Genomic DNA, 13,261 nt, shown 5'->3' on the forward strand with positions numbered 1-13,261 from the left:
GTCTGTGCTTTCATAGCATAGAAAAACGCTTATGACACAGTGTCAAAGAGGTATTCCTAAGCCCTTGAAGTGCTGAGGGCTGGCATACCTCCTAGCTCTCTGTACCATCTTTTTCCCTGCTTGATTTTCAGCTGGAAGCCAAGCCCTGTTCCCAAATCTGCCACGTGTGTACAATTTGTATGCTCAGAGCAGGAGCATGATTGTGAAAAAGGGTTCGGCTTTGACGGCTTTGAGATGACTGCCAATCAAGCAGGGACTTTGTTTGTAGTTCTGATTTTGTATGTATATTTGGATATAGCTGTATCTTTCTAATATACACAATAAATACACGAGAGGGAGAACCTTTTGGTGGAGCATGTAAAGCCTGGTAAAATGTGCCGTTTCGACAGGGCTCAGCTGTACAGTTAACAAAAAACGATCTACTGAGGAGAGGGGGGTGGGGGTGGCGGGGATATTGAATGGAATTAACGCCTGTTTTTCTGTGTATTTGGAGCTGAATTTGAGTGAAATGTGTTGCATGGTATTAGCGCCACTTTTTCAGATAGTTTACTAATGATTTTTACTCTGCACTATGCACACCACTTTAAAAAGAAAAGTGGGTTTTAAAATGAGCAGAAAAGTAATATACACCAAAAAATTCTTGGTGTTAACTAAGCCAACTAATATGTTGTGTGTGTTCTTATAGTAACCAGTGTAAAGTTCGCCTGATTTTCAAAAAGCCTGAGCTACTGTTAAAAATTTTACACAATCATAGACTACCTAGTCTAAGTTTGCACTTCTTCAGAATCAGCTAGTTTTTGAATATCTTTACTCATGGTTATATTCCATTATATTCAGTATAATGTGTGTGTACCACACAAAAGGTCAGTATTATAAATCCAAGCCAGATAGTTAATCTTTTATAATTCAGTCTCAAGGGAAATATTAACTTTTGGTGACTGGTGTACTTGTGCTACTATACGTCTTAAATGTTGTGTGTTCCTTATTTTTACTCTCTTCATTTACATTCATTTTTGTTTCTTTTTTACTTTAATGTAACACTCAGTTTTCATTTTCTTATCATTTTTGAATCTGTAAAGAATGTTTGGTGTAATTAGCACAAATCTCAAGATCCATAAAAAGCAGCAGGTACTTTAGGCAAAACTAGTGCGTAATGACTAAGACTCCTCTATTTTCAAGTTTTTGTTTAAGTGCCTGAGAGGCCACTTGAATGAAAGAATAGACTTAAGTACTATGTTTAAGAGGAATATTGAGTAGGAATTGTCCTTAAATGGGCACTGTCATTTGGAAAAACTTTTGTGAAAACCTCCACCAATCAGAAGAACAAGCCAGGAGAAGTTCGTGCTCAATGCATTCTATGTGTTTCGGTATACACATTGCCTATATAATGGCTAGATTACATGATATGTTTAGAAAGTTGTTTTTCTTGCTTATATCATTGGGAGACACAGTTGATCATGGGTATATCTGGTGACACAAAGTAAAATGAATGATTGCTCCTTCTGCTCAACCTACTGTTTACCCCTTCTGCGGAGATTGGCAGTTAACAGCTCAGTTTTAACTTGGGTCACAACTGCCTCCTATATTCACTATTTGCATTTAGTTTTTTCTGTGGTAACAGAAACTTCCCTCCCCATTTTATTCAGGTTGGTGTCATGTATCCTGCAATACTAGTCATGCTCCCTAAGGGTGTAATGACACGTACAATATCGTGTGCATATTTGATGCACAGGAGTTTAAGCTACAGATTTAAACCTGTGTTCACTAATTTTAGTTTTACATTGAAATCTCCAGCATAAAATGTGCAGTTTCAAATCCTGCATGTTAAATACGCTCAAAATACGGTACATGTGAGTACAGCCTAAGCGGGCGAGGAAACCAGGCAGTCTACAGCACTTTGTTTCCTCTCCACAGGTCACACAGTTCCCTTTCTTGCAGTTTGAGGTGTCAGTAAGCCTACTCTTTGTGCAAGGTTACTGAAAGGATGATCTAGCACCCACCTGAAGAAATTGGACAGTTTATGAATACTGCAAGTCAAGGCGTACCCTCTGTAGACATCACATGCAGCCTCCTCCATATCAACACAAGCAGGATAAAAGTGAAAGATGACAGCAGTATATTGATAAGATAAGATCTGGCCATTAAAAATAGATAATGCATAGCACACAGCCCAGACCTCTTTCCCCCCCCCCCCTCTTGCACGTTGACCTCTGCATAGGTCCCATAATAATGTACGAAGAATGAACTTAAAGGGGTATTCCAGGAAAAAAAATTTTTTATATCAAAGTTAAACAGACTTGTAAATTACTTCTATTAACATTTTTTAATCCTTCCAGTAGTTATCAGCTGCTGAAGTTGATTTGTTATGCTCTCTGCTGACATATCTGCTTGTCTCAGGAACTGTCTGAAGCATTAGAGGTTTGCTATTGGGATTTGCTCTTACTCTGAACAGTTCATGAGACAAGCAGAGGTGTCAGCAGAAAGCACTGTTGTCAGAACAGAACAACTTAACTTCATCAGCTGATAACTACTGGAAGGATTAATATTTTTAATGGAAGTAATTTACAAATCTGTTTTAACTTTCTGGAGCCAGTTGATATAAAAATTTATTTTCCTGGAATACCTCTTTAAAAACTTTACAATGAAACAATAAAAATAAATTGGAAAAGCATGTCTCAGTATCTGTCTTTAAAAAGTAAAAAAAATATGTAATGTAGGTGGTAAATTCTTTGTGTAGACAGGTCTACCTGATCATATACCTAAATCCCATTCATTATTTTGTCCTTCATTCTTGTATGGCATCACTGAGGACAATGGTTGAGATTTCAGTGTGCCCAGCCCACCAGTGTTTACTCATAATTTAATTTGACTTTGCGACTGACCCTCATGTCTCGTGAAGGCTGTTAAAGGGTTACTCTGCTACCCAGCATCCGGAACATTGAGTTCCGAACGCTGTGTGCGGCTTCCATGTACATGCCCGCCCCCTTCCCATAGACGTTCATTGAGGGGGGCAGGCCGTGACGTCACGAGGGGGCGGGCATCATCACGGAAGCCTGCACACACGTTCGGAACTAAATGTTCCAGACGCTGGGGAGCGGAGTAACCCTTTAACTTAACTTCTTTCACCAATTTGTTTTTTCTTTTCTAGTCTCACCTTTAAGAGGGTTCTAATCCTTTCTTTTCCAGAATGTCTCACAGCTTGGCAGTGTTTCCAGAGTCTGCCATGATCCTGAGATCTACATTGTAGCAGTATCTTTGGCCCACATCATGCCAGTAACAAAAAAGTTTTCAGTGTAAAACGTCTGCTCCCAGGCAGCTGGTTTCTTTATCTCCTGGCTTGGTTGGTGGTTGTTCCAAGGGATCGTCTTTTCATTTTCTCTCTCCAAGATTATAATGTGGATAAAGACAGACATATTAACAATGTATGAACAGTCTACATAGAGTATGTGAAAGACCTATTCGTCAAAGTCCATGTCTTCTAATGCCAGATCAGAGATTATGCCAAGTATAATTCTGTCATAAATACAACTGATAATAAGGAAAATGAAGACAGTAGAAAGAAAAACAGGGGATGAAATGGAGAACATGGGGAAATCAGCTCCGCAGACCTAAGAGTGTTTAAGATTCATAAGTTGCAATTACAGTCTAATAATTTGCAAAATAACTCTTTCTGGAAATGATTTGCCTTAGGCCTCTACTTTAGGCAGTAAACTTTCTTTCTTTCTTTTTCTTTTTCTTCAATGGGTTACACATCTAGCTACCTTTATAGACACACCAGAGTCCTCAGAATCTCAATTTGAGCCACATGACCATCTTGCAGTTCTTCCTGCCTTTCTCCATCTGGTGCTCTCCTTCTTGTTGAAGAAGGTTCTCCCATCCTTAGCAGTGCTTTCTGGCATGGTATATTGCACTAAAGCAGAACTCTCTGTTTCACATCTCATTTCATTAGACCTGTGGGGGGCTTCTTGGCTGCTGCACCCCTCCAGCCTTTGTTCTATAGGCCATTGAGACCCCTACCTGTTACTCCTTCCCACCTTACTCCCACACCTTGACATTCTCAGATGATCAGCTGTAGTAATCAGCAGAATCCTGTAGCTGCAGGTAAATTGAGGCCCATCAGGTTTCTGTTATGGTGTCTTCCTTCTACTGGAGAAAATAAAATAACCTTTTTTTTTTTTTTTTTTTATGGATTCTGTGGTGAAGCCTCTGATGCAGAGATGATCATAGACCAAAAAATGAATAGGGTAGGGCTTCCAGAGTGTTTGCCCCTCCATTTAATATGCCTTAAAGGAAAACTGTCACATGTTTGCTCCCGCACTAACCATAGGAACTGATGTATAGTGCGGGAGACGCTGATTCCTATGATCCCTACCTTGGCCGGATCCGTCCGTTCGCCCGCAATCTTAGTTTTATTATATCTGTGAATGTGGCTGTAACCTGTAACTGGCAAGGGTGGGGTTTCTGTAGCTTAACTGGCACTGACGTCAGCCCTGCCCGTCCGCAGCGTCACCCGCTTATGAATATTCATCCTCCCTCCCTCCAGCTCTCCCTCTCTTCGCCACTCCTAACTGGACTTCACTGTGCATGTCAGGAAGCTGGCCATGCGCAGTGAATACCAGTTATGAGTGGCGAAGAGAGGGAGAGCTGGAGGGAGGGGGGATAAATATTCATAAGTGGGCAGCGCTGCGGATGGGCAGCACTGATGTCTGTGCTAGTTAAGCTACACAAACCCCGCCCGTGCCAGTTACAGCCACATTCCCAGATAGTATAAAACTAAGATTGCAGGCGAATGGCAGGACTGCTCTGGCCAAGGTAGGGATCATAGGAATCAGAATCTGCATCTCCTGCACTATCAATCAGTACCTGTGGTTAGTGCGGGAGCAAACATGTGACCGTTTTCCTTTAATAAATCAAACAGAGAGGTATTGTAATAATAAGACCACCCATTTGACTTGTTTGACTTTTTAATTTCATCTGTTTGTTTTCATTTGGTTAGAGCTAGATGGGACAAGTATAGAATATAAGACATCAACATCCTGTGAATATGGTTATGATGCATAATGTTTTTTATTAACAGAAATTATTTTCTTTTTGTCCCTCTGTAGTGCCTGAGGCAATATGCACAGTTGGCAGTTCGTGAAGGATTTGGTTCTCCCATCAGTTGCCCAGACATGGTGTGCTCGAACCGGGGTCGTCTTCAGGAAGCAGAGGTACGGACTCAGAACGCCTTCGGTTTTGAATTAATGCCTTAATGTTTACTACTTACCTCTGTGTACCTAGCATTAATCTCTCATTGTATTGAAAGTTGTAAGCAATGGAGTTCTTGTTCCTCTTTTTGCCTTGAGGTAACATTTACTTTATTTTGACTCCGTACGTGCTATTTCTATCCACCTCAAATTATCTTAATTTTCCACATCTATGAACTTTCAAACTACAAGCTACTGTTGTACAGGGTGGGCCATTTATATGGATACACCTTAATAAAATGGGAATGGTTGGTGATATTAACTTCCTGTTTGTGGCACATTAGTATATGTGAGGGGGGAAACTTTTCAAGATGGGTGGTGACCATGGCGGCCATTTTGAAGTTGGCCATTTTAAATCCAACTTTTTGTGTTTTCAATAGGAAGAGGGTTATGTGACACATCAAACTCATTGGGAATTTCACAAGAAAAACAATGATGATCTTGGTTTTAACATAACTTCTTTCATGAGTTATTTACAAGTTTCTTACCACTTATTAAATGTGTTCAATGTGCTTCCCATTGTGTTGGATTGTCAATGCAACCCTCTTCTCCCACTCTTCACACACTGATAGCAACACTGCAGGAGAAATGCTAGCACAGGCTTCCAGTATCCGTAGTTTCAGGTGCTGCACATCTCGTAACTTCACAGCATAGACAATTGCCTTTAGATGAACCCAAAGATAAAAGTCTAAGGGGGTCAGATCGGGAGACCTTGGGGGCCATTCAACTGGCCCACGACGACCAATCCACTTTCCAGGAAACTGTTGATCTAAAAAAAATGCTCGGACCTGACACCCATAATGTGGTGGTGCACCATCTTGTTGGAAAAACTAAGGGAACGTGCCAGCTTCAGTGCATAAAGAGGGAATCACATCATCATGTAGCAATTTTGCATATCCAGTGGCCTTGAGGTTTCCATTCATGAAGAATGGCCCCACTATCTTTGTACCCTATATACCACACCATACCATCAATTCTTGTGTTCCAACAGTCTTGTAGGGATCTATCCAATGTGGGTTAGTGTCAGACCAATAGCGGTGGTTTTGTTTGTTAACTTCACCATTCACATAAAAGTTTGCCTCATCACTGAACAAAATCTTCTGTGTAAACTGAGGGTCCTGTTCCAGTTTTTGTTTTGCCCATTCTGCAGCACCTGAAACTACAGATACTGGAAGCCTGTGCTAGCATTTCTCCTGCGGTGTTGCTATCAGTGTGTGAAGAGAGGGAGAAGAGGATGGCATTGACAATCCAACACAATGGGCAGCACATTGAACACATTTTATAAGTGGTCAGAAACTTGTAAATAACTCATGAAAGAATAAAGTTACGTTAAAACCAAGCACATAATTGTTTTTCTTGTGAAATTCCCAATAAGTGATGTGTCACATGACCCTCTTCCTATTGAAAAAAACAAAAGTTGGATTCAAAATGGCTGACTTCAAAATGGCCACCATGGTCACCACCCATCTTGAAAAGTTTCCCCCCTCACATATACTAATGTGCCACAAACAGGAAGTTAATATCACCAACCATTCCCTTTTTTATTAAGGTGTATCCATATAAATGGCTCACCCTGTACTTTAACTCCAGTATCCTGTACCTACTGGTTGGATTGCTTTATTTGTTTTTACGTTTACATCATTCACTGTACGGGATCATTTGCATTTTATTTTGATAGTTTTGACATTTACGCATGTGGCAATACCAAATAGGTGTTTGTTTTTTAAGCAGTCTTTTGATTTGCATTATTGTTCAGTGCTAGGCATAGCATTGGTCAGTAATATCAGCTATCTACTTGTATAGCCTGCCTCTGTGGGCAGACAATACACCACCCATTTAAGACTTGTTTTACTTTGTAATTTTATCTGTGGGTTTTTACTTGGTTAGAAGAGGCAGGTGATACATAGCATTGCTCAGTAATCTGTAGGCAGACTATACAAATAGAGGGAAAAATGACACTTTATCCTGGGTGCATAAGTGTGCACACTCTTAAAATAATAATACTTAGTTTTAGCACCTTTTGATATTATTACAGCTATTAGTCTTGTTGGGTAGGAGCTTATTAGCATGGCACATCTTGATGGGGCAATATTTGCCCTTTTTCTTGTAAATGAGCTCCAAACTTGTTAGATTGTGAGGACATCTCCTGTGCATAGCCCTTCTGATCACACCACAGATGTTTAATTAGATTAGGTCTGGGCTTTGGCTGGGTCATGCTTTGTGGATTTTGATACGTGCTCTGTGTTGTTGTGGTTCTAAAAGGTTAACTTCCTCTTCATCTTTCTAATGGATGCTTTAAGGGGGTACTGAGCACTAACATTTTATTCCTTATCCAAAGAATAGGGAATAAGATATCTGATCGCGGGGATCAAGCGGCTGAGACCCCCACAATCTCTGGGCAGTACCCCGGCGCTCTAAACATTTATGTTCAGAACGCAGACTGTGCTAGGCTTTGGGCGGCTGTGGTTGTCACTCCGTTTCCATTAATATCTATGGGAGATATATGGAAGGGGTGTGACAACTGTGTTTTTTTTTTTTTTTTTATCTGGCATGGAGCAGAGTTCGCTCCATGCATGCTGATTTCTGGGGTGCCAGGCCAGAGAACACGGGGGTCTTAGCAGCCCATTGATGATCCCCGCCCCCCCGTGCTATTTGGCAAGTTATCCCCTATAATTTGGATAGGGGATAATATGTCTAGGGATGGAGTATCCCTTTTAAAAGGAAGAATTTTACAGTGGAATTACATAATTTACTATTGTCCCCATACTGTGTACAAAAATAACACTTGAACTTTCCTTCCGCCGTTCCCTTGTAGCGCCGGTATCTGGGCACCTCACCCACAGCCCGTGTCTCTGCTTTCCGTGAGCTGCAGAACAGTGTCCAGAGCTGGGTAACTGACATTGCTGCGGCCAGTGATTGGGGGAGCGGCACTGTGATGTCATGTCTACAGCTCCCACCGACCCTGCTTAAGCATATTGTCAGCGGAACACTGGCCGGAGATGGGGTGCTCTGATCCCAGAGCTACAAGGGAGCGGTGGATGGTGAGTTAATGTTTTTTTGTAGTCAGGCTGGGGAGAACATTAAATTAACACATTCCACTGAATAACCCCTTCTAAGGTTTTGTGCCAAAATGTCTTGCAACTAAGTTGCATTTGAAGAAAACAGCCCCAAAGCATGATGCTTCCACCACCATCATGTTTTACTGTGTGTATGGTGTTCTTTGATGTGCAGTGTGGTTTTTGCACCAAGCATACCTTTTTGAAATTATGGGCAAAAAGTTCGACCGTGGTTTTATGAGACCATAACAAATTTTTCCCCATGCTTTTTGGGGGACTTGATGTTTGTTTTGCAAACTTCAGCCGAACTTGGATGTTTTTCTTTGTAATAAAAGACTTTCGTCATGCCACCCTACCCCAATTGCACATTCATATGAAGAATACAAAGCATGTAACTAGTACTTGCCCGAAACTCCTGAATTTCCTTAAATGTTGCAGTAGGCATCTTGGAAGCCTTCCTGACCAGTTTTCTTTTTGTCTTTTCATCAGTTTTGGAGGGATGTCCATTTCCTGCTAATGTCTGTGTTGTGCCATATTTTCTCTACTTGATGATAACTGCCTTCACTATGTTCCATGATATATCTGTTGCTTTGAAATTCTTTTGTACCCTTCTCCTGACTGAATGTTTTAGCAATAAGTGTCCTCTAATGCTTTGAAAGCGCTCTGCAGACCAACTAAGCAAATGTCAGGAAAATCCTACTAGAAAAGCTAAACTGTATTTGTAACTATTCAGTCACATTAAATGATGGCAGGTGTGCAATGAGACTTCTATTTAAAGGGGTATTCCGGGCAAAAACATCTTATCCCCTATCGAAAGGATAGGGGGATAAGATGTCTGATCGCGGGGGGCCCCCCGCTGGGACCCCTCGCGATCTCCCTGCGTCTGCAGTTTCGGAAACCGCTGGGCTTCCGAGACGGGGACGTGACATCACGCCCCCTCCATTCATTTCTATGGGAGGGGGGTAACGGCCACAATGCCCCCTCACATAGACATGAATGGAGGGGGCGTGGCGTGACGTCACGTCCCCGTCTTGGAAGCTCGCCGGTTTCCGAAACTGCAGATGCAGCTACGCATAGAATGTGGGCTGCTGCAGGGAGATCGCGGGGGGTCCCAGTGGCGGGCCCCCCACGATCAGACATCTTATCCACTATCCTTTCGAAAGGGGATAAGATGTTTTTGCCCGGAATAACCCTTTAATAGGTTACAATGCAGTTGGTTAATTCTGAACACATCCACATCCCCAGTTATAGAAGGGTGTGCACCATTATGCAAACAGGTTATGATGTGTTATTTTTATTCCCCCACAGGGGTGTGGAAATTTTATAAAAAACTACTTGTCCACGGGACTAAAATGGAGCAAAATCTACTTGTCCCTCATGACGATCCACTTGTCCGGCCAATTTTCTCTTTTACACTCTAATTTTTTCCTCCTCTCCCTATAATAGCCATAACTACCTACTATAATGATACCTTTTAATTTTTCAATAACATATTCTCTGAACCAAAAAATATATATATATTTGGGGAAGTAAAATTGAAATAGTTAAAGATAATTTTGCAGATTTGGTGGTTTTCTTTTCTGCGCCATTTACCTTGTGGTTGAGGTAACATGTTAGTTTTATACTTTAGGTCGCCTGATTACAGCAATACCAGATTTGTATCGTTAACGTCATGTTTTACTAATTCTGAACGTTTTCAAATTTTTTTAATTGCCATTTTTTAACCCCTGTAGCTTTATTTTTTTTCCGCATACCAGGCTGTATGAGGGCTCATGTTTTGCACCATAATCTGTTTTTTGTATCGGTACCATTTTGGCATTGATCTGACTTTTTAATCGTTTTTTTACTTTTTTTTTTATGGGATATTATAAAAATTGCAAATCTGTGGTTTGGTATTTTTTTACATTTACCGTACGGGATACATAATGTTATATTTTAATAGGTTGTACAATTACGCACGAAGCGATACCAAATATGTTTATTTTTATTATGTTTGCATGTTTTTATATAGATAAAGGGGGTGATTTGAACTTTTAACATGGAAGGGGTTAATGCAGCGGTCTTCAAACTGTGGCCCTCCAGATGTTGCAAAACTACAACTCCCAGCATACCCGGACAGCCAACTGCTGTCCTGGCATGCTGGGAATTGTAGTTTTGTAACATCTGGAGGGGCACAGTTTGAAGACCACTAGGCTAATGTGTCTTTCAAACTTTTATTAAAACTTTTTTTTTTTTTTTTTTTTACACTTTATTAGACTTATGAGGAATCATTAGATTCCTCAGACAGATGAATAGAGTTCTATTGAACTCTATTAATCTATGTGCTCTGTGATCCATTGATAGAGCCTGGTCCAGCCAGGCTCTATCAATGACAGAGCCGGGACAGGAGGAAGCAGAGGTAAGTCCTCCGGCTACCTCTCTAGTGGATTGCCCCCCTGCGATCGCGCTGCGGGGGGGGCGATCCACCCCACTAGCCCACCAGGGAGCATTCACATCTCCCTTTAGACGCTGTCAGCTTTGACAGTGGCGATCTAAAGGGTTAATAGCCAGCCGCGTTGATCGCCGCATGCTGGCTATTAGCGGCGGCCCCCGGCTACTGAGAAAAGCCGGGGGCTGCAGAGTATGGAGCGGGCAGGAATCCAGAGCCCGCTCCGTACATACTGCAGAGCGCCGCAAGCATCTCCCCGTGCAGACGCGCCTCCTCCCCTCACCTCTCCGAAGCTACAGCTGGGGGGAGTGAAGGCAGAGGACGCAGGTCTGCATGGGGAGCAAGAAGCCACGCCCCCTCATCTCCCCCGCCCGTCTGCAGAGCAGGGGAGAGAAGACAAATACACAGCTTCTCATCTCCCCTGCTCTGCTTCCGAGGATACAGTTTTTTATTGTCGGAGGCGGCAGAGTATGGAGCTGGCAGAAGTCGGCAGCCCGCTCCATACAGACTGCAGATCGCCACCGCACTTGTCAGGTCCGGCCCTGCTTGCCCGAAGCCGGGCTAAGGGCCGGACCAATTCACCTGCCCGGCGCCCAAAACTGCTAGTCCCGGGCGTCGGGCGATAGGAATTCCACATCCCTGCCCCATTAGGTTTGTTTGTTTTGAAGTTCAATTGTTCATGTTCTAGGTCATGTTAAAGAATGAGACAAAGATAATACATGTTAGAACTTTTTCCATCATTAACATCACAAAACACTTACACATTATACCATAAGGAGCTTTAATAATATCCCTTTCTAAATCAATTGACATTAATGTGGAGTTCATCCATCCCCTCTTTGCAGATATAACAGCTTCTTCTGGGAAAACTTTCTATAATATTTTGGAGTGTGTCCAAGGCCTGGCTTGCAAACTCTGTTCTAGTTCATTTGAAAGATGTTGAAAGGGGTTGAGGTCAGGGCTTTTTGTGGGCCAGTAAAGTTCTTACACAACAAACCATGCCATGAATTTTGCTTTGTGCAAATGGGGCAGTCATCCAGAAATAGCAAGGGGCCTTTCCTAAAGTGTAGCAATTGGAGATACGTGCAGCAAAATGAAGTAGCTGGCTGGCTCTTTGGTAAATATTTATTGTCTGATAAAAAAACTGTTTTTATTTTTTTTTTTCAAATTCAAAAAACTTATTAATTAATCAACATACAAAGAGTACTAAGAGCATGTAATGCAAGGCAGTGAAATAGCGAACGGGACGATGTAGGTCCAGATATCACGTACAATGCTCAAACAGTAAGAAACCTGAAATAAAATGATCAGCGTTCCAAGGAGTAAGGGGGGGGGGGGTGGCGGATGAAAACAGGGAGAACGTGAATGAGAGAGAATCAGGTTAGGATGGAAGAGGGAAGAAGTAGGGGCAATGAGAAGACAGCCCATAGGGGCTGAAGTCGAAGCATAAAGCCAGGAAAAGACTAGACGCTAAGAAGAAACATGAGGCAGCAAAGGGCACAACAGTAGACCAAGACAAGGTATGGAGAGAAGGGTAAAGAGGCTGGAGAGAGGGGAGAGCGGGGTATGAGTAGCGAAGGCAATGAGAAGGAAAAAAAGAGAACGAAGGGAGAGATTAAGAACAAGGAGAGGGAGAAAACAGACTACCCGTTAGCGGCCCCAGGAGTGAGAAACCCAGAGTGATGCGAGTCAGAGGAACAGAAGCTAGACCAGGGCAGCCAGGTGGAGGTATAGCATGAGAAGTCAGAGGGAGAAACAGCAAGGAGTTCCTCCATGCGTTGGGTTGAGGCAACTTCAGCAACCCACTCCCCGAAGGTAGGGTCCTCAGAGGAGCGCCAATGTTGGGGATAACAGATTTAGCCGCTTGTAGAAGGTGGCGAAAAAGCGAACGTTTATATTTGGGGGCGGCCATGGGAAGCATAAACAGCACCATGCCGGGTTCACTAGGGATGGATACTCCAGACACTGTTTGCACTATGGACAAAACGGAGTGCCAAAAAGAGGACAAGGCTGGGCAACTCCACCAAATATGTGTCATCGTGCCCTCGGCAGTTCCACACCTCCAACAAGATTCCGGGACCAACAGGTACCAGCGATGAAGCACTGACTGCACTCGGTACCAACGTGAGAGAGGATTTTGAAACCGGTCTCCTGGGCCTTGGTAGCCACCACCGAATTGTGAGTTAAACAAAAGCAGTGGGACCATTGCTCAGGAGAAAATTGTCATCCTAGTTCGGCCTCCCATGCTGCACAGTAGGATGGAAGGGCTTGGGATCTAGGTGAGAGGAGAAGAACGTATAGGAGGGAGATGGAGTGCCGAGGGCAGGACGAGGCCATGCATAACTGCTCAAAAGGGTATAGGGAACATGGGGCAGAGAGGGTGTCGCGTATGGAGGAGATAGTGTTTCAATTGGAGATATTCAAACACAGCATGTTGGGAAACTTGCCAAGACTCCTGAAGGGCCTCCAGGGGCTGGAAAACCCTGTTAGGAAGAACATTGCAAAGGCGCATGGGACAAGAGAGGGAAGCG

At 42.8% G+C, this 13,261-nt stretch overlaps 1 protein-coding gene across 7 annotated transcripts in view; it reads left to right on the forward strand.

Moving 5' to 3' along the window:
* The window catches only part of RNF144B (ring finger protein 144B), a 154,397-nt gene that overhangs the window by 94,888 nt on the left and 46,248 nt on the right, over positions 1-13,261 (forward strand). For all 7 annotated transcript variants that reach the window (XM_056521267.1, XM_056521269.1, XM_056521270.1 and 4 more), the window contains one exon: positions 5,106-5,210. In XM_056521267.1, coding sequence (XP_056377242.1) covers positions 5,106-5,210 — 105 coding nt within the window. The remainder of the gene's footprint in view (positions 1-5,105; positions 5,211-13,261) is intronic.

The sequence above is a fragment of the Hyla sarda genome, chromosome 5, assembly GCF_029499605.1.
Source record: "Hyla sarda isolate aHylSar1 chromosome 5, aHylSar1.hap1, whole genome shotgun sequence".
Taxonomy (NCBI): Eukaryota; Metazoa; Chordata; class Amphibia; order Anura; family Hylidae; genus Hyla; species Hyla sarda.